Source organism: Rhinatrema bivittatum, chromosome 12, assembly GCF_901001135.1.
Source record: "Rhinatrema bivittatum chromosome 12, aRhiBiv1.1, whole genome shotgun sequence".
Taxonomy (NCBI): Eukaryota; Metazoa; Chordata; class Amphibia; order Gymnophiona; family Rhinatrematidae; genus Rhinatrema; species Rhinatrema bivittatum.
In genome coordinates, this window is record NC_042626.1 from 20161976 (window position 1) to 20189136 (window position 27161).

Here is a 27161-nt window from a genome sequence, read left to right on the forward strand (position 1 = left end):
AGCAGTGTAAGCATCCCTCCCACACCTACACACACACTGCCCCACCGCAGAACAGGCAGCAACAGTGCAAGCTTTCCATCTGCACAACACTTCCTTTCCACAGCACAGGCAGCAACACTGTAAGCTTCCCTCACAGGTGTACAAAAAACACTACCAGGTCCCAGAACAAACACAGCTCCTGCAGTCAGAACAGTGGCTTTTCCTGCTGTCCCTTCAACCTCCTGGCTTGCCTTCTCACTATTGCATGAAGGAAGGTCGGTCTACGATTTTCTGATATGACAAACGGGTAGCCCTGTCATGGGCTTACAAGGTGCTCTAAGGTGTTTTGGAGGCCCTGCTGCACAGCACCTGTATGTGCCTTTAAGCTGGGTCAATGCAAGAGTATTTGGTGCCCCAGGCAAACCTTTAGTCTTGCATATCCTTCCCCCCTCTCCACCCACAGTTACCTATTGGCAGTTCGAGCACAGCACTCCCTCCTGGCTGGCTCTGGCACAGCACTCCTCTGGGCTTTGTGCTGGCGGGATTTTGCTGCACCTCAAACTTTTGGCACTTTAGGCATCCACCTAGTTTGCCTAATGGAAGCCTTTAAGCCTTCGCCGGTCGTCTCGTGAGGCCCCTGTCTTGTTTGTGCGGTGAGACGTCTGGAGGTTGTAAAGCATTGCAATTGTACCTCGTTAGCCGGCTGAAGTTAAAGAGAAAGCCGCAGCTTTACCGAGCTCCCGTTTTATCCTGGAAAGTTCCAGCTCTGTTCCTTGCTCCTAGGCCTTGGGCCTACAGCAGCTTCTGGGAAGAAGACACAGGCATCCAACTGAGAAACTGCGGCCTTCTCGGCTTCCCCTAGACGCCGCACGTGAAGGGCTGAGTATGTTGAGAACATTACTGGGGGCGATTTGTCCAGGAAGAAGAGACGCGAGAGGCTTTTCGTCACTTCTCGGGGCTGGCGACTTCCACCCGTCTGGCCGCTAGTTCCTCCAGGTTTGCTGCCGGTCTGGTATCAGCAGCTTCCTCGTCTCCTGCAGAGGCTTTAACGTTTCAAGGAGTCTTGCCGTGCTGCTGTTTTCCAGCACGAGTGGAAGCACCGAGTTCGCTGTGGCGCACCCATGGGGTGTGGACTTTGTAGCTGGATCTGCTCCTGCAAGTGAAATGACCACGGTGGACTTCAGCCTGAATTACTTATCGGGGAGTTGATGCATTCGTGCAGAGAAGGTATAGTGGTGCTGGGGGGGGAGGGGCTGTCCTTTCAAATAAAGCCTGGGGGGGTGCCAAAAAGGAGCTGCGACATCTGCAGAGAAGCCCAGGCAGCTTCTCTGGTCAAGCATTTGGCCGTTGGTCCACGGCACCATCTGCTTGACCACGACTGTAAAGACGCCTTAGACCCACGTTCCAGACTAATCCCCCTACTCAGGGTTACATCTTAATGTTGGGGACCAGACTCAGACCTATTCCCTTCCCAGCAGGCAGCGTCTTGCCTTTTCCTGCAGGTAGGTTTCTTTGTTATAAGAGAAGCAATTACAGCTCGGTTAATAATCACTTTTATTAATACGTAGAAAAGCACTAGAAAGTCTCCAGGCAGTGCTGGCCCTGCCAGTCTCACTGCTGAGGAGGGGCGACAGCTGCAGCATGTAAGGGTTAAGTTTCCATTTCTAATACCCTACCCCCTCTGTACCACGCCCACCCATAAATGCCCCCATGTCCCTCACCCTCACCACTAACCCCTCTGTACCACATACAGGTAAAATCCCCTATATCTCCCATACACATAGGATCCCCGTGTCCCCCACCACATACTACCCCTTCTGTACAAGATACAGGCAGAATCCCCACGTCCTCTGCACTATGAATACACAGAGTCCCTCTGTCCACCCCCCAGATCATTATCTTTTCTGTATCATACAGGCAGAATCCCCCATGTTCTCCCACAAACTATTCCCACTGTACCTCGGAGGCACAGAGTCCCATCATGTCCCCCCACCTACTAATCCCTCTGTACCTCGGAAGCACAGAGTCCCATCATGTCCCCCACCTACCAATCCCTCTGTACCTCAGAAGCACAGAGTCCCATCGTGTCCCCCACCTACTACTCCCTCTGTACCATGGAGGCACAGAGTCCCATCGTGTCCCCCACCTACTACTCCCTCTGTACCATGGAGGCACAGAGTCCCATCGTGTCCCCCACCTACTACTCCCTCTGTACCTCGGAAGCACAGAGTCCCATCGTGTCCCCCCACCCTACTACTCCTCTGTACCTCGGAGGCACAGAGTCCCATCGTGTCCCCCCCCCACCTACTACTCCTCTGTACCTCGGAGGCACAGAGTCCCATCGTGTCCCCCCACCTACTAATCCCTCTGTACCTCGGAGGCACAGAGTCCCATCGTGTCCCCCCCACCTACTAATCCCTCTGTACCTCGGAAGCACAGAGTCCCATCGTGTCCCCCCACCTACTACTCCCTCTGTACCTCGGAGGCACAGAGTCCATCGTGTCCCCCCACCTACTACTCCCTCTGTACCTCGGAGGCACAGAGTCCCATCGTGTCCCCCCACCTACTACTCCCTCTGTACCTCGGAGGCACAGAGTCCCATCGTGTCCCCCCACCCTACTACTCCCTCTGTACCTCGGAGGCACAGAGTCCCATCGTGTCCCCCCACCTACTACTCCCTCTGTACCTCGGAGGCACAGAGTCCCATCGTGTCCCCCCCACCTACTACTCCCTCTGTATCTCGGAGGCACAGAGTCCCATCGTGTCCCCCCACCTACTACTCTGTACCTCGGAGGCACAGAGTCCCATCATGTCCCCCCACCTACTACTCCCTCTGTACCTCGGAGGCACAGAGTCCCATCATGTCCCCCCACCTACTACTCCCTCTGTACCTCGGAGGCACAGAGTCCCATTGTGTCCCCCCACCTACTACTCTGTACCTCGGAGGCACAGAGTCCCATCGTGTCCCCCCACCTACTACTCCCTCTGTACCTCGGAGGCACAGAGTCCCATCATGTCCCCCCACCTACTACTCTGTACCTCGGAGGCACAGAGTCCCATCGTGTCCCCCCACCTACTACTCTGTACCTCGGAGGCACAGAGTCCCATCGTGTCCCCCCACCTACTCCTCTGTACCTCGGAGGCACAGAGTCCCATCGTGTCCCCCCACCTACTACTCTGTACCTCGGAAGCACAGAGTCCCATCGTGTCCCCCATCTACTACTCTGTACCTCGGAAGCACAGAGTCCCATCGTGTCCCCCACCTACTAATCCCTCTGTACCTCGGAAGCACAGAGTCCCATCGTGTCCCCCACCTACTACTCCCTCTGTACCTCGGAAGCACAGAGTCCCATCGTGTCCCCCCACCTACTACTCCCTCTGTACCTCGGAAGCACAGAGTCCCATCGTGTCCCCCCACCTACTACTCCCTCTGTACCTCGGAAGCACAGAGTCCCATCGTGTCCCCCCACCTACTACTCCCTCTGTACCTCGGAGGCACAGAATCCCCTCATGTCCCCCACGAACTGTACCACATGGAAACTCTCTTCTCTGTTTCCCCCTCCTACATGCACGCACAAACACACATTAGCCCCTCTGTCACTATCCCCCCTGACCCAGAAAGCCTCTCTGGTCCATCTCTAACAGACATGAAAACCCCCCTTTTCCTGCTCAAACACGGAAATCAAACCTGTGCACGTCGTATGCACGGAATCCCCTTCTGCCCACGCCAGACCCACAGGCTGCTGGGAAGGAAAGAAGCAACCAACCTCGGGCTCAAAGCTCACCCCTCACCCGTGTCTGACTGTTGGGGGATCTCTCTCCTCACCCCTAAACTATGAAAATCTTGGAGGATCCAGCACCTCCCGCCCCCCACTCTACATTCACACAGAATCAACATTCATAACTCAGTGCACGTGAAAGGCTTTCCACACTGTCTCATGAGCACAGACGTCTGAGACTGAGTCGCTGCAGCGCATCAGGCCGGGGCCCGAACTGGAGGCCAAGAAGGAGAGAAAAGACATGGGGGGGGAGGGGGGGTAAGGAGAAGGGGAGAGAGGAGGGGAAGGGAAGGGAAAAGTTCTGGGAGGAAGGTAGAGGGGCTATAACTAAGTTTTGGTGTATAGAGAAGTTGCCCCTAGTCATGGCCGCCATTCCCTTAGGCGAAGATGGCAGAGTTGGGCCAGTCGGAGTAGATGAGGAAGCCACTGAAGGTGCTGTCAGTCTTCACGCTGGCGTAGAGGCCCGTGTACTCCCCCACGCCCACCTGCACCCAGACCTGGTCCTCCGGCTCCAGGCGCAGCACCGTCCCCCCCGACAGCGAGGCGGGCTTCGACCAGTTTCCGAAGATCTGGAAAAAGGAGGCCACGGCCTTGCCGTTCTTCACGATGTCGAAGTGCAGGCTGACTCGGAAGACGGTGGCGTGGACGGCGAAGTAGTACACCCCCGGGATCTCGCAGGTAAACTTCCCCGAGGCCGCGCTGTAGTGGCCCTGCTCGTTGATCAGGACCACGTCGAAGCGGATGGGCTGGTCGGCAGGAGGCGGGCTTCGCATCTCCGCGTGCTTAGCGCTGAAGGCAGAGCGTGGCGCCACGGCGCATTCACCCTGCTGGCCTTTCTCCCCCTTCAGGCCATCTGTACCAGGACGACCGGAGTCACCTTGAGGTCCCTTCACACCTGAAAGGAGAAAAGCATGACAGGTGTAAGAGAGAGCAGTGACAACAACCTGGATGCGTGATAAAGACAGGCTCCATCACCATGACTATGTGAGAGAGAGACAGGTAACAAAAACCCAAGTGTGTGGGTGTGTGTGTATGTATATGACAAAAACAGATGACAAGAGTCCGGGATTAGGAAGTGACAGGTAACAAGAGTGCTGTGTGCTGGTCCGTGAGAGAGACAAGTGATAGGAGTGCTGGTGTGTGAGAGGGACAGGTGACAGCAGTGCTGGTCTGTGGGAGAGAGGCGAGAGTCTGTGAGAGAAATGACAGGAGTGAGAGTCTGCGAGAGGGACAGGTGACAGCAGTGCTGGTCTGTGGGAGAGAGGCGAGAGTCTGTGAGAGAACTGACAGGAGTGAGAGTCTGCGAGAGGGACAGGTGACAGCAGTGCTGGTCGGTGGGAGAGAGGCGAGAGTCTGTGAGAGAACTGACAGGAGTGAGAGTCTGCGAGAGGGACAGGTGACAGCAGTGCTGGTCTGTGGGAGAGAGGCGAGAGTCTGTGAGAGAACTGACAGGCGTGAGAATCTGTGAGAGGGACAGGTGACAGCAGTGCTGGTCGGTGGGAGAGAGGCGAGAGTCTGTGAGAGAAATGACAGGAGTGAAAGTCTGTGAGAGGGACAGGTGACAGCAGTGCTGGTCGGTGGGAGAGAGGCGAGAGTCTGTGAGAGATGCTTACATTACTGGCAGGATACATTTTAAATTCCAAGAACCAGGCACAAGGCCTGGATTCTCCTCTGGTGGGTGGGGGGTGGGGAGAGCAAAACCAAAGGGTCGAGGTCTAGGGGTGTAGGTGCAGTTTTCAATACGCAGAGATTCAATCTAAGCACATTGCTGGGATATTTTATACCTAGAAAAGTCCAGGATTTTGAATCCACCAACCCCAGCTGATCTCTGCCTTTCCCTTCTGTGCTTATCCCGGGCTCTCTCGACCTCAGCTAGCACCCGGGTGTCCACCACCTCCCCAGGGAGGCCATTCCTTGCATCCACCATTCCCTCTAACATTGCTCCCCTGTCAGTCTCATGCCATTTCAGAATTTTCTTTCCATTGAAAATGGCTTCTTCTGCATTATTTATACCTTGGAGATATCAGAAGGTCTCTAACCAATCACGTTATCAGCAATTAAATCATGATTAAGAGAAAGTTTTCATAGGAACACTTCAAAATATTAAATTTTAGCATATGCATGAAATACAAGGAAGTTTTCTCATCACCACAATACTGTAAAGTACTGCAGATCGAAACCGAATTGGCAAAATAAAAGCACAGGAAATTCTCTTCTGTGAACAGTTTATACAACTTGTTTCAAAATAAGAAGACCAAACCGGCATAATCTGTGCCATGCAGTGCAGCCCCCTGTCCTCCTCCAGCTTAAATATTTAACAATTTAAAACATCTGAATGGCTCCTTTACCACAGCTCCCTCTTTCTCCACTCTCAAAACAAAATTTTAAAGCTGCTCTGCTATCTTGACAATAGGGAGGTGCATTCGTCACATCCGTTTCGCCAACTTTCTAGTGCACGCGGGAAAAGGGAGAGTAAGCCTGCATCTCGTTAATAAAACCACAGGCACGCTCTCCGCTTCCTGCGTGTACTGGAGAGAGTCAGCGAGGTGCGCGCTCACCCGTCGAAATGCTCCTGCGGACGCACATCCCTAAGACACAGTATTCACAACATAAAATCTGGGTCTGGCTTTTACTCCCTCTTCCATTATCCCTCTACCCCCTACATGTCCCTTCCCCCCAACCATTATTGCCCCCACACCACACCATGTCCCTCCACTCATTTGCCCCACAACATATCCCCCCCTGCTTTCTCTCTACCCGAGTCCTTCCCTCTCTCCCTCATAACTTTTCTGTTCCACTTTCTCCTCTCCACGCCCACCCAACGAGACCTTTTTCTTCCATTTTCCACTCCTCCCCTTCCTTTCCCCCCAGCCCATGGCTTTTTCTGTTCCATTATCCCCCCCTACCTGTGTCCACTGCTTCCCCTTCCAACTGCATTATTCCATTCTCCCCTCCCCCCACCCTCGTTATACGCAGGGCCGTGCTAGGCTTTTTGCTGCCCTGTGCGAGTAATTACTGAGCTGCCCCCACCTCCCACGATTCATTCAATCTCTGTCCCAGCCCATCAAATAAAGCCCAGCTCCCTCCTGCAATCTATATTTTTAAAAACGTGACACAACCTCACCTCGGTCACATATGCAGACCACAGACAGACCCTCATCAAATACAGAACAAAGAGATCAGAAAGTATCAACAGAAACGTGCTGAGAAGAACTGAACTGGAACCCACAACAATCCAGCCTCTGTATACAGAGCAACAATGGAAAAATAGAAACATTACCATTCTTCATAAAAAATATTAAATAAAATCAAGAAATATAAAACATCAATCATAATAGTAAAATTACATTTGTAAAAAGAATATTTCAAACCTGTTAATGAATGAGTATCCAAAATTTCCCAAACACTAATTAAATATTTCAACACATCAAAAGAGCAGAAACAATAAATTACACCCAATTAAAACATCAAATTACACCCAATAATTAACTAATAATATATATTTTCTCAAATATAGATTACTGTAACTCCCTATGACTACGACTCCCAATCTATCTATGAAAAAAACCTGCAGAGACACGACTCTTAAATGGAACCAGGAAATTTGATCACATCACACCCTCGCTTCTAGCACGGCACTGGCTGCCGATACAATATCGAATCGATTTCAACGTTTCAACCTTAATCTTTAATATCATCCACAACAATAACCCAGGACTAATTGGCGCAACCCTTAGGTCACAAAACAAAGGACTATTAACTGCACCTTCATCCCGGAGCACACACCTGAAGCAAATAGGTTTTCCCTAGCAGGACCTAAATTATGGAACTCACTACCGGAGACAATTCGACTGATCCCAGAAAAAAAGGACATACAAACGTGAATTAAAATCATGGCTGATTAAAAACGCTTACAATCTAACTTAAATGCTAACCGACTGAAGAAGCAACAATATCAACAACAAAAACAATACCAAGTAACGAGAGAACTAAGCAGCTTTTTACTCCTTACGACCATGTATACTACCAAACAGATCCCCAACCCTACTAACTCCCCATCGAGAAGTAAAAGACCTGTGACCTGCAATGTATACATCTTACCAGATATGTTGCATGTCACAGTACATGTAATACTATATTGTACACTACCAATGTGTTGTTTTACCAAATTGTGTGACACCAACTTATGTAATGACCCAAAGATGAATGTTACTTTTGCAAACTGTTGTGATTTTCACTTGGAACGACAGTATATAAAATAACTAAATAAAAATAAATTTAAAAAATCTCCTGCTCTCCATACCTGGGATCTTTTGATTTCCAGTCACTCTGAGATCATCGTGGATTGGGGGAGCTAGGGCTGTACAAATTGTATCTTCCCTCTCACACACACGTACATTCTTTATCTCACATGCACAAACTCCTTCTCCCTCACAAATACATTATGTATATCTGTGTGTGTGCCTGTGAGAGCCTATATGTGACACATAGGCACACAAACATTCACAAACACACAGGCTTTCACAGACACATTCACAGGCACATAGGCTCTCACACAGACACACACAAACATACACATAGGCTCTCACACACACACGTGCGCTCACAGAGACACATAGGCTGTCACACATGCTCATACAGACATATAGGTTGTCACACAGACACACACACACACAGTCTCTCTCTCACACACACACATACAAACATATGTGCTCACAAAGACACTTAAGCTGTCCATAGACACACACAGATGCTCTCACAGAGACCCACACAGGCTCTCTCATACAAGCTCACACATATACACCAGGGCCTCCTATTGTCATCTGGCCGTGGTGGGATGAGCTCCACCACAGCCCAATGGCCTTCCTGCTTGGGGGTGGGAGGAGTGGAAGTTGTGCAAGGCGCACGTGCGCACAAATAAAAACATGGGCCTCTCCTTCAGACAGCAGCAAGTTGAGCACAGCTGGCGGCCTCTCTCCTTCTTCAGTTGCCAGCGGGTTAAACTCTGCCAGAGGCTCCACGGCCTATCCTGCCACTGGCCCACCCTCCCCCTGGGTGTGCCACTCCATGGAAATGCACAGTATGCATGCCCCGTCGCACCGGGCCTGATTATACTGATATATGTGAACAAATCAGTCTCAATTCAGCTGTTGAAAATGATTGTACAGGTTCTTCTATACACCACAAGATGGCGATCAGGGCCAAAACTCTCCAATAAAAAAAAAACCATCTCACAGCTAGATCACAGCAGCACTATTGACTATGCCACTGATTTCCACAAGATCACAGCAGCACTAGAGACTGTGCCACTGACTTCCACAAGGAGTCTGTAATCCACAAATTCAGCTAGATCACAGCAGCACTAGTGACTGTGCCACTGACTTCCACAAGGAGTCTGTAATCCACAAATTCAGCTAGATCACAGCAGCACTAGTGACTGTGCCACTGACTTCCACAAGGAGTCTATAATCCACAAATTCAGCTAGATCACAGCAGCACTAGTGACTGTGCCACTGACTTCCACAAGGAGTGTATAATCCACAAATTCAGCTACATCACAGCAGCACTAGTGACTGTGCCACTGACTTTCACAAGGAGTCTGTAATCCACAAATTCAGCTACATCACAGCAGCACTAGCGACTGGGCCACTGACTTCCACAAGGAGTCTGTAATCCACAAATTCAGCTAGATCACAGCAGCACTACTGACTGTGCCACTGACTTCCACAAGATCACAGCAGCACTAGTGACTGTGCCACTGACTTCACAAGGAGTCTGTAATCCACAAATTCAGCTAGATCACAGCAGCACTACTGACTGTGCCACTGACTTCCACAAGATCACAGCAGCACTAGTGACTGTGCCACTGACTTCCACAAGGAGTCTGTAATCCACAAATTCAGCTAGATCACAGCAGCACTACTGACTGTGCCACTGACTTCCACAAGATCACAGCAGCACTAGTGACTGTGCCACTGACTTCCACAAGGAGTCTATAATCCACAAATTCAGCTACATCACAGCAGCACTAGCGACTGGGCCACTGACTTCCACAAGGAGTCTGTAATCCACAAATTCAGCTAGATCACAGCAGCACTAGTAACTGTGCCACTGACTTCCACAAGGAGTCTATAATCCACAAATTCAGCTAGATCACAGCAGCACTAGTGACTGTGCCACTGACTTCCACAAGGAGTCTGTAATCCACAAATTCAGCTAGATCACAGCAGCACTAGTGACTGTGCCACTGACTTCCACAAGGAGTCTAAAATCCACAAATTCAGGTAGATTTTAAAAGCATTGCTCGCTCAAGAACGGCCCCATACACGCTTAAGTGGGCCGTGCGCGAGCAATAGGAATTTTAAGAAGCCGGGAAGGTCGAGCGTATATACCTGTGCACGCATCAAGAATAAGGCTTATGTGCATAACTCCCGAATTTTGCGAGGTAGGTAGTAGATTTAAATTTTGTTGCAGACCTTCTGGGATAGGGGATAAAATGATCAGACAGTCTGTATTCAGAAGGCCAGTTCTGGATTTAGGTGCAAGCTACCTAAAGAACAGGTTAGGGCCTCCGATTATGAGAAGGGCTCCCTAAATGCAAAAAACCCCCCAAAAAAACAAAAACCCTAAAATTTCAAGTTTTGCATTTTTTTGGTAATGCGATGGGGCCTCTTAAGCTTGACATAGTTTAGGACCTCAGCGTGTCTTAATCTGGCCCTCCAGAAAGTATTTGATCTTAGAGTCATTTGGTTTTGGTCCTGGAGCGTGGAGAGATTATTACAGCAGCAAAATACATCGTCCCCTGCCACCAGGCCAGAAACGTAACATCACCAGAGAGAGTGCCGACCACCACCAGAATCCCGCAATCCTCCTGCTTCTCCTCCTTTCTGTGCTTCGTCATTTCATTTTTACTGTTCTTACTAGCTTGATATAGTCTCTTCTTTGGCTTTTCCTCACTTTGGGGTACAATTGTTTCAAAGCCTTAGTCTGGAACTTCATGCGTAGCATCAGGATTCACCTAAGTGGGTTTTCAGCCTGCTAGAAGGTGTCCGTAGTTTCACAATGTGAATACTTTCAGCCACTATAAGAGACCTCCTTGGAAACCCAATCAGACTGGAGGAGAAAAGTATGTGCGCACACTGAATTTTCAGAAGCGTACGCACAGCCGATCTGCGCACTATATGCACCTATCGGAGACGACTGAGCACCTGCGTTTGATAGTTCCACCTTTTCCAAATTAGCCTCAAAAAGGATTACAATCAAATTTAAAGTCAAATTCTTAAAACGATAGTGCAACATTAACAATCTAGTAAAGGAGGGAATTAAAGATAATATTAGAAGCATGAGGGAGATTAATTTGATCATTTCAGGGTAGGAGGAGGATGGATGAATTAGGGAGCCAGGGTAAGGAACCCGGTGTCATGGGAGAGAGTCTCTGTGAAAGGGGTCTCCCGCGGTGCTGCTTTGGTCACAGCATCAGGTTCCAGCAGCCGGAGGATAGAGGGAGTCTCCTTCTCAGCATTGTTGAAGCTTGACGCCATTTTGGATGGAATCAGGGGAAGGGCCTTGGCTCTTTTGCTGAAGATAGGAGATCTCTTGGCGTAAGGATGGGTTTAGGGGCGAAGCAGCTGAATGCGTGAAGCCACGCGCAGGTAAGTCTGGCAGAAGCCGGAGCGAGGGAGCACAGAAGGGTCGTGTGGGAAGAAGGAAGTACTCATGTGGGGATGTAGGAGAGCAGAAGCTGGGAGAGTGTTGATGCATTTGAAGACAAAGCGGAGAGTTTTAAATTGAAGCAGCTGCTCTGGACTGGGAGGCGGCGTGAGTGACTTAAAATGGGGCTAATGTGGTCCTCTGCATTGGCTGCCACAAGGTTCTGGCAGCCGCACTTTGAAGAAGCTGAGGGTGCCTGAGGTTATGTCTGGAGGTTCCGCATACTTGGGAATTACGGTCGTCGGGGTCGGCTGGTGATTAAAGCGTGTATCACAGTGGCCAGGTTATGTTTATCAAAGAAGTTGCGGCGTTGTCGAATTTGCCGCAGATGCATAAAACAGGTCCTTCCCACCTTTGCGATGTGGGGTTTCCATTGTAAGGCTGTGCTTGAGTTGGACTCACAGAGCCCGCGCAGATTTCCTCAGTTCCTGACAGGGAGGGTAGGGATAGGGGTGAGTGTCCTTGTTGGCTGAACCATACTCTTATGGCATCACTATCCAACCGGTCTGAAGGCCAGGGCTGAAAAAGTCTGTGCATATTTTGTCAGGTGGCTTATTGAAAATGTAACCCGTTATGTATTACTTTGCCAATAAAGTTTCCTGAATCTGAAGAGGGCAAGGCCTGGGCTGCACCCTTGACTCCTTGCTCCTGCCTGCAGGTTCTTTATCTTACCGAACCGCTGATGACTGAATACATAGCTTCCCCCTCCTACCAAGTTTCCAGTTTGCTATAGTTTGAGATTGATAGCAGGATAACAGAGTCAGATTTTTTTTTAAGTTAATAAAACATGCAAATATTGTCCCTGTGTGTGTGTGTGGGGGGGGGCGACAGACTTTTTCTAATATGCTTATCAATTAGTGTCTTTAAGGTAAAGTTGTGCTCAGTGGTCCAATCTGACCCCATGTGCAAGCTTTTACGGTTTGTTGAGGATACTGTACCTAAGTTTACTAAGGCTGCTATTGTCACAGACTACTCTGTAATTATCCCCCTGTCTCTATAATCCTGCCTCCCTCTCTCTGTCATTTCTCTTCCATGTTCTGCCTCATGTCTCTATATCATCTCTCAACCACTCTCTACAGTATCTGCACCTCTTCCAGCCGCAGCTGAGATAGTCATCCTCTGTGTCTGCAGCATCACTGGAGCAGCAAACCAAGTCCAGTCCAGCTACGGCACATTTGTGGAGGCCTTTCACTATGAGGATATTCCCGACAGCACGTGAGAGTTTTAGGATCTGGTGTGGCATGTCATACAACGGCTTTGGGATACTAATATCACAGGAGAGAGTCATAGCATGCATATACTGCGTCGGCATGCTGACGCATGATGGAATAATGCTACTGCACACTAACCCATCACAGAACACAGATAAGCTTGCAAGCACATCAGAGGACGCAGCGCCGGCAGGCTATCAGTCAGAACTGCAAGATATCAGAGTGCTGCTGTACCCACGTACTGCTATCAGTGAGGTGGTACCAGGTCAGGAAGAGCACTCCAAGTGGCCAAAGGCCAGGAACGTCTGTGGGTAGAATCAACACTATCTCAGGACACGGGATCCAGCCCAAGGCTGAGAGGGTGATACAGAACGACTGACCTGGCTCCCCATTCTCTCCTTTCAGTCCCTGAAGCCCGGGCACTCCATCCCGACCATCTCTTCCGTCTCTGCCCGGGAGGCCTGAAGTGCCGTGGACTCCAGGGGTACCTGGAAGCCCAGGCTGGCCAGAGCACAGGCCTGGGATCTTATTGTCCTCAATGAGAAGCGTGGAGGAGACCGTTCCAAGAAAGAGGAGGACTCTGAGCTGATCCATGCTGACTCCTGCAGGAGGGGAGAAGAAGGACGGAAGGGGCATGTTAAATGCTGTGCTTCACCTTATTTAAAATGGAAGAGTGGTAAGGTTCTGCCAAAAAATATGGCTCAGCTCAGTGACTTTAGGAGACTCAGCCTGGTGGCAGTGAGTGGGACCCATGAGGCTGTGGTATTAATGAGAAGCAGCAGTAGACTCAGCCTGGTGGCAGTGATTGTTTGGGTACGGGGAAGGGCTCAGCTCAGAGACAGTGAGTGTGGAACCCATGAGGTGGTGATACCGGGGAGAGCTCAGTTCAGTGGCAATGAGTGTAGGGAAACAAGGCAGCTACTGGACAAAATGACCCCTGGGGCAAGGCTTGACCTTGACACCCTCCTTTCCATGCTGGACTGACTGAAAAGTGCCTTGTGGCGCCCCCACCAGTTTGGCACCCAGAGTGGTCATCCTTCTTGCCCACCCGTTGAGATAGCCCAGGTGGGACCCATGAGGTGGTGCTATTTAGGCAAGTTTAGCTTGCTGGCACGGTCTGTGATTTCAATTCATCTTCAGTACAAAGCTGCCCTTCCTTCTCTTTTCTTTCCCCTGTCCCCCATCCCCCACTCCCCTTTTCTTCCTGTCCATAACATCTGTCTCCTTCCCTGGGGGGGGGGGGGGGGGGGGAAGCGGCCAGCTAGAAGCTCTGGCAAATATCAGGACGATTGCTTTTCTCAGGGGCCGACCGGCCGCTTCTCATGTGACATATTTTCCAAGTTGTCTGAATTAATGAGTAAGGAAATTGCCAGTTCGGAATATGTGACCACCCTGTCCATTTTCATCCACCAACAGCCTCGAGGAGGGCCAGTGGAAGTATAAACGTCAGGACTGCTGTTTTTAATCCCAGTGGATCCTGACTCTTACCTTTGCTCCATGGCCTCTCAGGTTCTTATCATCGTCACTTTTTTCACCCGCCTTTCTCTCTATGTCCATATAATTCCCTCTCCCCTAATGCTCCCCACCATCTCTATATCCCTCTCGCTCGCTCTGACAGGGGCTTTCTCTGGCTATGGAGAACTGCACAAACCACTTTGCTCAGGAGAGATGTGAAGTCCAAGCAAGTTACAAGAATGTTTACAAGCGAGAGAGAGAGAGAGAGTACCGGGAAGAAAGCTGGGAAACAGGACTGGGATTATTATTAAAGACAGCCCTGCTGCCCTCCAGGACTGAGATTACTATTAAAGACAGCGGCAGCCCCCCAGGACCACATAGTTGGGGTACAGTGCAGTACTCACCAGGCGCGCTTTCGATGGGACGCAGTTCCAAGCACCGCTGGAGCTGTGACGTTATCCTGAGCTGGGCAGACCCTGCCTCTTCCCAACAGAGAGGAAATTAGTTAAAGATCCCAGTGCCAAGACTATTGCAGCCCAAAGGGGAGGGAGGCAGGGCGAGGATCAGGGCTACAGAGTGAAAAGGAAATTCCAGACGCAGCAAGAAGGGAGAAATGGAGAAGTCAGGCAGCCAGAGTCAATGAGCCGTGCCCTCCACTTCGGAAAGCTTTCTGCCGCCCTAGTGACAGACGACAGAACCTCCTATAAGTGTCCAGTCCAGGGAAGAAAAGCTAGAGAGGAAGAAGCTCTGAGCAAGAGAGGGATGAAACCCGCAGACAGAGAGACGAGACCCAAACCAGCCAGCAGATCGTCCTGAAAGTCTGAAGAGACCGCAGTTTAGAAGTACAAGCAAAAGGCGGCAATAAGAGAGATGGGAAAATACTTTGTGGTCAATTTAGTTTATTTTCTGAAGTGAAGTGGGGGATCTGAACTGGATTAAAACCACTGAATCAGAGGAAACATTTAACTCTTTGCCTTGGGATTTGCAAGTTTCAGTGCAATAGGGACCTTCGTTTTCAGTTTTCTTTTTATTTTATTTTTCTGGGAATTTATCAGTGTTTGTTACAAGAGTAAAAATATGTATTTGCAAAAATGACAAGTCATTTTTTTCCCCACTGATTCTCCTGTTTTTATTTTCCTAGGGAAAGTAAAATACAAACTGACCCTTCACACTGGTAATGCAACTGTGGCTCAGCACTGGAAGCCCCTGGATGCTGTAATACAGTATAAGACAATCAGGCCGATACAGTAAAACTCATAGGAGAGCCGGCGCTCCGAGGCGAGCGACCGCTCTCCCGACACGCGCACAGGCCACTCTCCTGCGTTCGCGATTTAGTATGCAAATGAGGGCCCGCAGTAATAAGGAGGCGCTAGGGACACTAGCGCGCCCCTAGCGCCTCCTTTTTGACAGGAGCGGCGGCTGTCAGCGGGTTTGACAGCCGACGCTCAATTTTGCTGGCGTCGGTTCTCGAGCCCGCTGACAGCCACGGGTTCGGAAAACGGACGCCGGCATAATTGAGCGTCTGTCTTCTGACCCGCGGGCCGATTTTAAATTTTATTTTTTTTAAATTTTTAACTTTTTTTAAATTTTGGGGCCTCCGAATTAATATAGCTATGATATTAAGTCGGAGGTTGTACAGAAAAGCATTTTTTTTCTGCTTTTCTGTACACTTCCCCGGTGCCGGCAGAAATTAACGCCTGCCTTTGGGCACGAGACTCATGTCGCTTGTGCAGTTGCCCATAGTAGAAAGGGGCATTCTCCCGGCCGGCCGTGTCTAATTCTAAGGAGGCAAGCATCACACATCTGTGACAATTTCAGAAGCGTGTGACTAATTCCCCCACCACCACCTCGGCTGTACCACTGCCTGGGTTCCCTTGGAAAACCTAGGTAAAGTATGCGGGTTAAAACTGTCTGCGTAGTTTGCAATGATGCAGGGCTGCTTGAAAACAACCCGTAAGAACATGTCACACTGGGTCAGACCGAGGGTCCATCAAGCCCAGCGTCCTGTTTCCAACAGTGGCCAATCCAAGTCACAAGTACCTGCCAAGTACCCAAACATTAAATAGATCCCATGCTGTTATCGCACAGTGATAAGTAGTGGCTATTCCCCCAAGTCTACTTGGTTAATAAGAGTCCTGCCTGTTTCTCCTACATCTGGACTGGGGGCTGACGGCGAGACCCTCGGCGAGGGGAATGCCTATCCCTGTTATTGCTGCAATCACACCACAGCAGCGATATTACTAGTTCAGTGCTGCAGCTGTGAGACGCTATGCAAAAGGATTTGAAAGGGCCTAAGCCGGCGGGGGGGGGGGGGGGGGGGGGGGGGGGGGGGGGGGTGTTTGGTGGTGGCAACTGGGCGAGGTCTCAAACTCACAGGAGCAATGCCACAGGAGGTGGCATTGCTCCTGTGGGGTGGGGTGAGTGCTGGCAGCTGAGCGCAGCTGAGCGCAGAAGCTCTCAGCCATGAGCAGTAGAGATAAGCCATAGTGTCTTTTTCTGCCTTCGCGGGTTTGTTTGTTTATTTATTTATTTAAGTTCTCAAAAACTCATCAAGAAATGGATTGTTAGTCCAATAAAAAGCTATCACCTGATATATTTGTTTCGATTTGCTAACCTTTATTTCTGTTCAGTTAAAGGAATAATGTTGCATTATTGCTCTAATATCACTTTGTACAGCTATCACTTTATCTCCCACTAGTAGATAATTCTAGGTGTTTTGAAGGGTAACTTATAAAATCTTTCCAGAAACGATGACAGTAGTTGATTGGAGAGCGATCATATTAAAATCAGAGTTGTTCAGTGTTCCTCATTAGCCAAAAAAAATCAATGCGAATTTCATGGCTTTCTGTGATACCACTGACCAATATAGTGACCATGGAGCATGAGCCATGGAATGTATTTTTGGTGGGTCTGCCCCCTCCCCTACACCACTTTCTCCCTTTCCCCCCTCCCACACTGAACCGTGGTAAGAGGAAGAAAGTGGTGGTGCCTTGGGCCTTGCTGACATCCTACTCTGCTGCCCAGTCTGGCTGCTGCTTTGAACTGCGTGGCTGTACAGGGTCCCATGCGGTTCAAAGCAGCAGCAGTCAGGCCCAGAGCCGCAGAGGGGAAGGACGTGGCCTAGGCACTGCTGCTCTCCTCCTCCAGCCACTGAACAGCTACAGCCTGCCTGACCCAGCCCCAGATCTCCTGCCGAGATTCAGTGGGAAGGGCTAGAGTTTGGTCGACCCATGGCCCCTTTGGCCAACCCCATTCTGACGCCTACGCGTCATCACAGCAACATGTCATTAACGCCATAGGAGCCCCCCCCTAAGCAATCCTCCTCATCTCCCCAAGGGGGCTTTATTCACCCCTTCTCCAGAAATGTCACCTCCTTAAGCAGGTACCCGTCCCCTCCCCCCCCTGGAAATATGTCCCCAGAGCAGGGCCCACCTAGAAAACATCTGTGTCATTGAGACGCCCTAGAAAATGTCACTGTTCCAAGAAGAGCCTCTCTGAAAAAATGTCATAGCCCAAGGAGGGCTAATGTCTAGTAAATGTTTGCCCCAAGTGGGCTAACCCCAGAAATGTGTCCCAGCCTTGAATAAGCCTATCCCAGGAATCGTCACTGATCCAGCAGGGCCACCCTCAAGAAATGACATCGCTCTGTGGGTAGCTGCAGTAGACGCATTGCCCTGTGAGGTCCTGAACTTGCTCAGAAGTTTCTTTACAGTTACAGTTTCTCCAGGGGGGGGGGGCGCGCAGCAGTCACTTTTTTTCTTTGGGGGGGGCGCTGCAGTCCGTGCATTTCTCCAGGGGGAGCTGCAGTCAGGGTTTATGCTATGGGGTGCTGCCGTCAGTGGAGTTTCTCTTATGGATGGATGCATTCAGCAGGGTCCCTGGAGTCTGGGCAGGACGTCGCAGTTGATGGGCCACCGCACAGTGAGCTGGTTGAGGTGTTGCTGGCATTGCCATTCTGCAGTCAGACAGATGGATCGGCAGGGCTGCAGCACCCCCCCCCCCGTCGAATGTGCATGGGGGGCACAAAGAAGCTGTAGATCAGTAAGCGTAAATACTCATAACAGGGGAGCTCCAACAGAGTCTACAGGGAGAGCCAGAGACAAGGGTGTCAGAGACAGAAAGAGGCAGTGCCATTGGGAATTGCAGACTGGAAAACACGGCAAGCCAGGCCACTCTAGATCCATACACAGAAACTGCTCATCTCGCTCACATACGCAACTGCAGACGAAGGGCCCGATTTACCGAGTGCAGTGAAAAACAAGAAGCTGCACCAATGTAGCCAAACAAAAAGGTTGGAGGTATTCTTGGGGCGAGCTTTCAAATGCACCTAATTGTAATGGTACAATTTAGCCAGTAACCCGCTGTGCAAATGACTGCCTGAGCAGGTAGATTTAGCTGCATATTCAGTCGCACAACTCTCCGGGTAATTGTGTAAAGATGATCGGGCAAATGTTTCTCGTTATCTTCCCCGCTCAAAAGGTTTCTGTGTATCAACCCCTAATCAGGCCCCAAGGCCCCACCCATTAGAAACAGAACTGAGCTGAAATGGAAGCCCCAGGCTAGCAGGCCCTTCATGCATGGCCAGGACGGGAGAAAGAGAAGTGCGTTTCCTCCTGTGCCCTGTAAAATGAGAAAAGACAGGCACTGGCCAAAAAATGAAACAGAAAATCAAAGACGTCCCAGAAAAGAACGAGCAGGAGAAACTCGGCAAAAGGAAAGAGAGACCTAGCAAATCAGGTCCTATCCTGCCACCCGGCCAGAAACGTAATCTTACTACAGAAGAGACAGACTGACCCTTACCAGAGCCTGGAAAATGGCCGACATTCTTTCCTCTCAGCACTTTACCTATTACGTTGGAAACACTTGTACGAATTGTGGTGCCAAAAGATTTTCAGACATGGGTATGAGAGAGCGAGAGAGAAATTCAGGTGGTGAAGGCTTCAAAGTTTATAGAAGCCGAATGTCGCTGCTCGCTGATTTCAGTGCTGAGGGCTAATTTACTCTCCTGGAAGGCGGGCACTCCATAGATATATAGATATATATCTATATAACAACTGGCAGGGGCATCACAGACAGAAAGAGACACAGGTGTCAGAAGCAGAGAGATAAGAGTGTGAGAGGCAGAACAGGTAGGATGAGGAGGTAAGGAATTCATGAAAATGTTAAGAGGCAGATGCCCACCTTATAATCCTTCAGCAGTTCTGCCGCTCCCTGCTGGTCGGGGATGGAAAGCCAGAGATTTGGAAAGGATGTGGCATTGTAGCTCAGGCCCAGGCACATCTGGACCTGCAGTGGTTCACATGAGGTTTCTGTGAGGGGACACTGGAGGTTAGATTTTACGGATATGGCACACGGGTAATGATGACAGTGCTAAACCTACAATCTTACTGAATACAGGATCCTGACAGAGCTGCTGAGTACAGGGAAGACAGAAAAGGAGATGAGAAGATGCCAGAGGAAATGAAAATATAGGAAGAAGAGAGGGGAAAGAAGGAGCGAAGAGGATTGAGAAGGGGAAGAAAGAGGAGAGGAGAGATGAGGGTAGGCAGGATTGGGAAGGGTAAGAGAAGGGGGACAAAAGTAGAGAGAGAGAGTAGGTCAGTAGAAAGGTGAAGGAAGGAGGTAGATGTAGTGTGTGTGAGAGAGAGAGAGGTTCTGGATACACAGGGTGGGGGAGAGTGTGGTTATAGAACTGGGGGACCAGGCACAGAAGAAGGGGCGGGTGCATAGATGAGGGAGGCCGGGTACATACTGAGAACAGGGTAGGAGCTGCCGTTACAGTTGAGTTCATTACTGCCGTCCCCACAGTCCTTCCAGCCATCACAGACTCACTGCAGCGAGCGGCAGTCTCCAGAGCCACAGGAGAACTGCCATGGGCTGCAGGAGCCTGAAGACAAGAAGAGGCATCACAGCACACAGGCAGGCCCTGCTTTGTCATATGTGTAACCAAGTCCCATGAGCTCAAACGCAATGGGGCAGCAGTATTAGATCTGCTGCTTTCCTGTTCTTATCTAAACCAGTTAAAATAAGATATCAGAGCACCAATGCAGAGGGTTTCCCTTTAAATAGGCAAATAAGAGAAATAATTCCCTCCTTTACCGGACAAGTCACCAGTTCGTAGGCATGAGAATTTCCATCCCTCCACTTCCTCTCTCACTCCAGGGGCAAGATCCAACTCCTCTTCCCTGCTGCAGGAACGAGTCTTCCCCAGCCCTATTGCTCCTCAGCACAGTTGGGAAAGGTGCTTACTGTTGGTGAAGGTCCATGCACGATAGGAAGCAAAGAATCCCTTGTCCGACACGTCTTCATCTGCTACAAACAGAACGGTCATGATGTGTTGTGACGAGGTGAGGACAGGAGGCACCTGAGAACCACAAAACCTGTGGAGAAGCACAAACACTGGACGTGTATGGTTTGAAGAACAAGACCATGATCCAGGCAGCACCCGACATCCACCACCTGACTTATGCAGCCCCAGTGCCTGGCATTACAAGACATCCAGCCCCTGAACCTAGCACCACTAATGTCAGCTGCTGAATCTGGCACTGGCCAGTTGTTGCAGCTCCTGATATTGGTACTGCTAATCTTATACAGCCCCTAAGCCTGGCACCAGCTGGCTTAGGCAGCATGTGAAGCTGGCACCACTAATCTTATACTGCCTCGAGCCTGCAGCCAACAATCCTCTGTAGCTGAGGAGGATGACACAGCCCATCTCGTACAGTCTGTGTCTAGCACTACCCAGTTTATACAGCCCATGAGTCTGATGCAGATCAGGCCTTGTGGCAACACCTGCACTACCTGCCAATGCCTTACAAGATTGGGGAGCATCTGAACCCACATTGTCCATCAGCAGCTGCCCATGAGACTGGGGGCACCAAAACACAAGACGTCCATCAGTACCTGCCTATGAGACTGGGGGCACCTATACCCAGACTGTCATGGACCTCCACAAAGTCAAAGTTACAGTTGTCTTCTGACTCAAGGCTGAAAATGTGAAAATGCATCTCAATGGCATGACCCACCTCCAGAGACAGATCTGTAAGAGAAAGAGACCTGCTGTGTTGGAGACAGAAAACAATGGTAAGAAAGGGAGCGAGAGTGATGTGAAGGAGGAGAGATGGAGAAAATGGGAGGCCTGTACAGTGCTTGTTAGGATCCTCAAGTGGCCAAGGGTTGACCTCTGGTGGGTGTTAGGGATGGTGCGGAGATATGGGACAACTAATTTAATATATTATTTGACTAGTTTTGGGGAGATGACATTCTCTTCTTAAGGTCAGATTATTTAAGTTTGGAGCCATCCATTATAGCCTAGATGAATCATCACACTCCTTATTCAGTACAGCAGATGAGCTCAGAGCTGAATGCTTTTTTATTCTGTGGAAAAATCATTATAAAAAAAAAAGATTCCTTTCTTGCACTGAGTGTTTTCTCTGTGCCAGCTAGAGCTTTTCAAATGTTCCTCACTTCCTGAATCTTTGAGTAGCTTCCCTTAGCATGTACAGTCCCTGCTGTTCTGTTTTGGGCCTTTTCTCAGTTCTTCATGGCAACCTTTGTTTGCTGCCACACAGATCTGCTGGCAGATAATTAGAAGTCAACACATTCACAGACCTTGCCAAGCACCAGACCTTTTATTCCCACACTGCTTTTAGTGCAGTCCAGCTGGCCTTATTTATTTATGCTTTTTGCAGCATCGTGTCTTGAAAGTTCATTCCCTGAACCACGGTCAAATGAGCTGTATCCCACAGGCATCTTCATCGCTATACTGTCGGCATAGCCCACACGCACACTCTGAAGCCTCGGTGGTGCCATGCATGCCGCCGCGCAGTTTTCCTGCCAGGCCCTTCAGCTTGCTCCATGAAGAAACCCACCCACCCGATCCTCCCGTTTTCTGTTTCTCACTCCAGGAGAACCTTTATTTATATGCTGGAATATTTAGTTATTACTGCAGCACATCTGAAAGGACCAATAACGCCCAGCGTGCTTTTACTACATTTTCTCTGTGTACAACTTCTCCTGCTCATCACTGCGCCTACCTTGGCACGACTCTGTGTACCGGAGTTTTGTTTTAGTCAGTGAAACCTCTGCTGGTCCTCATCGCTGCTCTCCTTTGTGGTAACCTCTGTAGATACACTTTTTCTATTCATGGGACCCACTGGAGAAAGTTCTAGAAAGTTCAGCTGCCTTTTTTGTATGCTGGTCATTGGGATTTCTTACTAAAAAGAATGTCTCTTAAGGAGGGAGTGCACTGAGGAGACAGTATGGACAACAGCAGACTAGCACTTTTCCACCACTCTGAGATATTTAAATATCTCTACCATATCTCCCCTATCTCTCCTCTTGAAATAAATATATAGAGGTCCATATTCAGAGGCATTTAGCCTGATGACTCACTAGTTGTCTGGTTAAATGAACATTTGGGAACTTAGCCTGCTAACATTTAGCTGGATATCTTATTATCCGGCTAAAATGTATTCAGATAACTTAGGGGTGTTCTGGGGAGGAGTTATGTAAGCTGGATAAGTTATCTGGCTAACTTTAAGATAGCTGACTATATTCAGTAGTGAAGATGCACCATGAATATAACTCCAAAGATTTTGCTGTGCAGACAGTGACTGAATCTGTTCCTAACATCTCATCTCATAGGGCCTTTGGTGCAGGTCTTGTACCATTCTGATGGCCCCTTTTCTGGATCAACTGTCTATATCTTTTCAGTCTCCAGAACTGGACTCGATACTCCAGATCAGATCTCACCACTTGACCTGTACAGCGGCATTATCGCCTGGTTACACCTCTCCCTGTGCACGCCAGCATTCCTCTGACCCAGGGCACTGTAAAAGCCAGGGATCCCTGATGTTTTGGAAAAATGTAAGAGCCTTTCAGCGGAGGATAGCTGGTGACAATGAGGGATTCAGAAATATGGGCATCCTCCATCTCATATGTCATCTACATTCAGTAGTAAACAGCATGTTTCTTCCTCTTATCCAATACAATTTCAATAACTCCACTAATAAAGGAACTTGCAGAATAAACATGCAACGCACAGGATGAGAGTGTTGGTACAAATGTGTGTGTGGGTATGTGTCTGTGATTTTGTGCATGTATAACTGAGTGTGTCAGGGGAGTCCAGTAGCTATTCAGAGTGTCTTGGATATAATTTAATGTATACAAAGGTTTTGTGTAGTATGCTTGTCTGAATGACAGGGTCTGTGTATGTGTGTGTGATAAGTCCAGTGTCCGCTATGAGGATCTGGGATACACGTGTCATGTGTATATGTGTGTGTAATACCAAAATATGGCTAAAAATTATTAGTTAACATTCCAACCAAAAAATATATATATATATAAACACACAAAAAAGGATCACTTATATTTAAATTGTACATGATATTATATAGCAAGAACAATTTTTTTACATCATACTTTATTAAATTTTTTAGAAAAAGTATCAAAATAAAAAAACTCATAAGAACATAAGAAATTGCCATGCTGGTCAGACCAAGGGTCCATCAAGCCCAGCATCCTATTTCCAACAGAGGCAAAACCAGGCCATAAGAACCTGGCAATTACCCAAACATTAAGAAGATCCCATGCTACTGATGCAGTTAATAGCAGTGGCGATTCCCTTAAACTTGATTAATAACCATTAATGGACTTCTCCTCCAAGAACTTATAAGAACATAAGAACATAAGAAATTGCCATGCTGGGTCAGAGTGAGGGTCCATCAAGCCCAGCATCCTGTTTCCAACAGAGGCCAAAACCAGTCCACAAGAACCTGGCAATTATCCAAACACTAAGAAGAACCCATGCTAGTGATGCAATTAATAGAAGTGGCTATTCCCTAAGTATATTGATTAATAGCCATTAATGGACTTCTCCTCCAAGAACTTATCCAAACTTTTTTTGAACCCAGCTACACTAACTGCACTAACCACATCCTCTGGCAACAAATTCCAGAGCTTTATTGTGCGTTGAGTGAAAAAGAATTTTCTCTGATTAGTCTTAAACGTGCTACTTGCTAACTTCATGGAATGCCCCTTAGTACTTCTATTATTCGAAAGTATAAATAACCGATTCACATCTACTCGTTCAAGACCTCTCATGATCTTAAAGACCTCTATCATATCCCCCCTCAGCCGTCTCTTCTCCAAGCTGAAAAGTCCTAACCTCTTTAGTCTTTCCTCATAGGGGAGCTGTTCCATCCCCTTTATCATTTTGGTTGCCCTTCTCTGTACCTTCTCCATCGCAACTATATCTTTTTTGAATGCGGCGACCAGAATTGTACACAGTATTCAAGGTGCGTTCTCACCATGGAGCGAGTCAGAGGCATTATGACATTTTCCGTTTTATTGACCATTGTGACACACATTTAGCCATGTGTCTTCCTGGGTAAATGTGTGTCACAATAGTTTCAATAATCTAGAAAATCTAGACAAATAATAAAAGGTTTTTTCTTAGAATATGTGTATCACGCCAACAGTCTTTGTTGAAGATGTAGATGAACAAATGTTCCATGAAAAATAGTCCTACTTTGAAATCAGTTTATATTGAGAATGAATATGTACTTAAGTGTACTAAATCCGTATACTGGGTCCAGTACTAAATGGTATGAGCACCATGGAACAATTCTTTAAACCCCAATAAAAGGCTTTGATGTTTAGCTGAAGAACAGCTTCATCAGGGGGAGAAAGTCAACGAACATCATAATTCTTTAACACTGTTAAGTAAATTTTAAAAATTTTGCTAATATATATATATATAAGCTAATACAAAATATTCATATCTAAACATTTTTTTAATGGGCATTGCATACTCAGAAAATAATCGAACATCTGTCTCTTAGTATTTATATTTAAATACAGAGTTTCAGCAAGGCACATGGCTAAATGTGTGTCACAATAGTTTCAATAATCTAGAAAATAAAAAAAAAAAAATCAATAAAAACTTTGTTTACTTGTTATTTATATTGCATTATGGCCATTTCCAAGCATGCAAGTTAGAAATTTTATAAATGAAAAGGTGATTTGAACAGAGCTTAACCCATGTAGACTAGGGGGCATTCCATGAAGTTAGCAAGTAGCACATTTAAGACTAATTGGAGAAAATTCTTTTTCACTCAACGTACAATTTAGCTCTCAAATTTGTTGCCAGAGGATGTGGTAGTGCAGTTAGTGTAGCTGGGTTCAAAAAAAGGTTTGGATAAGTTCTTGGAGAAGTCCATTAACTGCTATTAATCAAGATGATTTAGGGAATAGCCACTGCTATTAATTGCATCAGTGGCATGGGATCTTCTTAGTTTTTGGGTACTTGCCAGGTTCTTGTGGCCTGGTTTGGCCTCTGTTGGAAACAGGATGCTGGGCTTGATGGACCTTTGGTCTGACCCAGCATGGAAATTTCTTATGTTCTTATGAACCTTCCTTGTCCTGGTCTGTTGCTGAGAGAAACATAAAAGTTGCATTAGAAGTAAAAAACTGGAATCGCCTTTGGTCAAACAATGGCTGGAATTCAAGCATGCAATAGAAGTGCGGTTCTTCCACGCTGAGACTTGCCTCAAGGAAGCAAACTCTCATTGCGGCTTCGACTCCGTGAACAGGAATTCATCTATAACTGGCGTAAAATTAATCTACGCGGACTAAACACAATAGGGTGGATTTTAAAAGGGTTACGCGAGTTTGACAGCTGGACGCTAGTGCACAATTTTAATCCTTGGTTTATCCAATAAAAAATGTATTGGTAGTTAGGTGTTATTGCGCACCTGCAAGCCTCAGTCCTTCATGCAAAAATGTTCGATAGTCAGATGCTATGCGCAACTGTGGGCGCTAGTTTAATCAAGATTTTTTTCTGATAGTTGGGTGCCATTGCGCAACTGCAAGACCTAGGTCTTCTACAACATCAAGCATTTAAGTACAACTGTGCAACCGCGGCGTTTAGCCTCTTCATGATTTCTCTCAGCAACAGACAGGAGAAGGAAGGTCCGGTTAAGCTCTGTTCGAATCGCCTTTTCCTTTATAAAATTTCTAGCTTGCATGTTTGGAAATGGCTATAATGCAGTATAAATAGCAAGTAAACAAAGCTTTTACTGATTTTCTAGATTATTGAAACTATTGTGATACACATTTAACCATGCGTCTTGCTGTAACTCCGTATTTAAACTTATAGTACTAAGAGACAGATGCTTGATTACTTCGTGAGGATGCAATGCCCATTAACAATTTTTTCTAGATATGAATATTTTGTATTAGCTGATATATACATATTAGCAAAAAATCTTTATATTATTTAACAGTGTTAAAGAATTATGATGTTCGTTGACTTTCTCCCCCTGATGAAGCCGTTCTTCGGCTAAACATCAAAGCCTTTTATTGGGGTTTGAAAAATTGTTCCACGGTGCTCATACCATTTAGTACTGGACCCAGTATACAGATTTAGTAAGGTTATTTTTTCACAGAACATTTGTTTGTCTACATCTTCAACAAAGACTGTTGGCGTGATACACATATTCTAAGAAAAAACCTTATATTATTTGTCTGCAGTGGATTCATTGATGCTTTTCCTAAAAAATATAATAAAGTATGATGTAAAAAAATTGTTCTTGCTATATAATATCATGTGCAATTTAAATATTCGTGTTCCTTCGTGTGTTTATATAATTACACACACGTATGACCATATGCGGTTGTACCTCTCAGACATACCTCTCTGTTTTAAGTTGCAGTTGACCTCGTCGGTTTTATCGGCACAGTTGTGAAAGCCATCGCAGATGAGCGCCAGTGGTAAGCACCGCCTGCCATCACACAGGAATTCATCCCAGTCACAGCTTCCTGAGGCCAGGACACAGTCACCCAGCATCAGCATCCACTGCAGACAGCAGTGCTAGTCTCAGCTTCCCACAGACCTGTGGCCCTCACTCTCGCCTGGCATAATGATCCGGTAACGTGCCAAGAATCCTGCTCCTCCTATGCTGCTGTCCGACACGAAGCTGACGTGCAGCCGGTTGGAGATGGCATGGAAGGGGGGGGGGGGGGGGGG

General features: G+C 47.9%; 1 protein-coding gene across 5 annotated transcripts; it reads right to left on the reverse strand.

Moving 5' to 3' along the window:
* Window positions 1–1516: 1516 nt before the first annotated feature.
* On the reverse strand, window positions 1517–27160 carry C1QTNF5 (C1q and TNF related 5). 5 transcript variants are annotated; one of them, XM_029573139.1, is made up of 5 exons: window positions 14539–15056; window positions 13060–13281; window positions 3210–4653; window positions 2767–2970; window positions 1517–1938 (listed from the first exon to the last, which is right to left on the reverse strand). In XM_029573139.1, the coding sequence occupies exons 2-3, from the start codon at window positions 13271–13273 to the stop codon at window positions 4136–4138; spliced, it is 732 nt and encodes a 243-aa protein (XP_029428999.1). In that variant the 5' UTR covers window positions 13274–13281; window positions 14539–15056; the 3' UTR covers window positions 1517–1938; window positions 2767–2970; window positions 3210–4135. The 5 variants fall into 5 exon arrangements, with proteins under 5 accessions (XP_029428999.1, XP_029429000.1, XP_029428998.1 ...); XM_029573142.1 differs by lacking the exons at window positions 1517–1938; window positions 2767–2970; window positions 3210–4653; window positions 13060–13281; window positions 14539–15056 and adding exons at window positions 17989–18215; window positions 19316–19443; window positions 20384–20514; window positions 21035–21170; window positions 26828–27160; XM_029573140.1 differs by lacking the exon at window positions 14539–15056 and adding an exon at window positions 19316–19580 and having other exon boundaries at window positions 2767–4653.
* Between the last annotated feature and the right edge of the window lies 1 nt (window position 27161).

What these genes read in the sequence shown, in the direction of transcription:
- C1QTNF5 (XM_029573140.1), bottom strand. Translation starts at nt 13,273, where the DNA reads ATGGATCAGCTCAGAGTCCTCCTCTTTCTTGGAACGGTCTCCTCCACG. An exon ending in AGGAGAGAATGGGGAGCCAG is followed by an intron (nt 4,654 to 13,059) that starts GTCAGTCGTTCT and finishes TTCTCCTTTCAG; the next exon opens with GTGTGAAGGGACCTCAAGGT.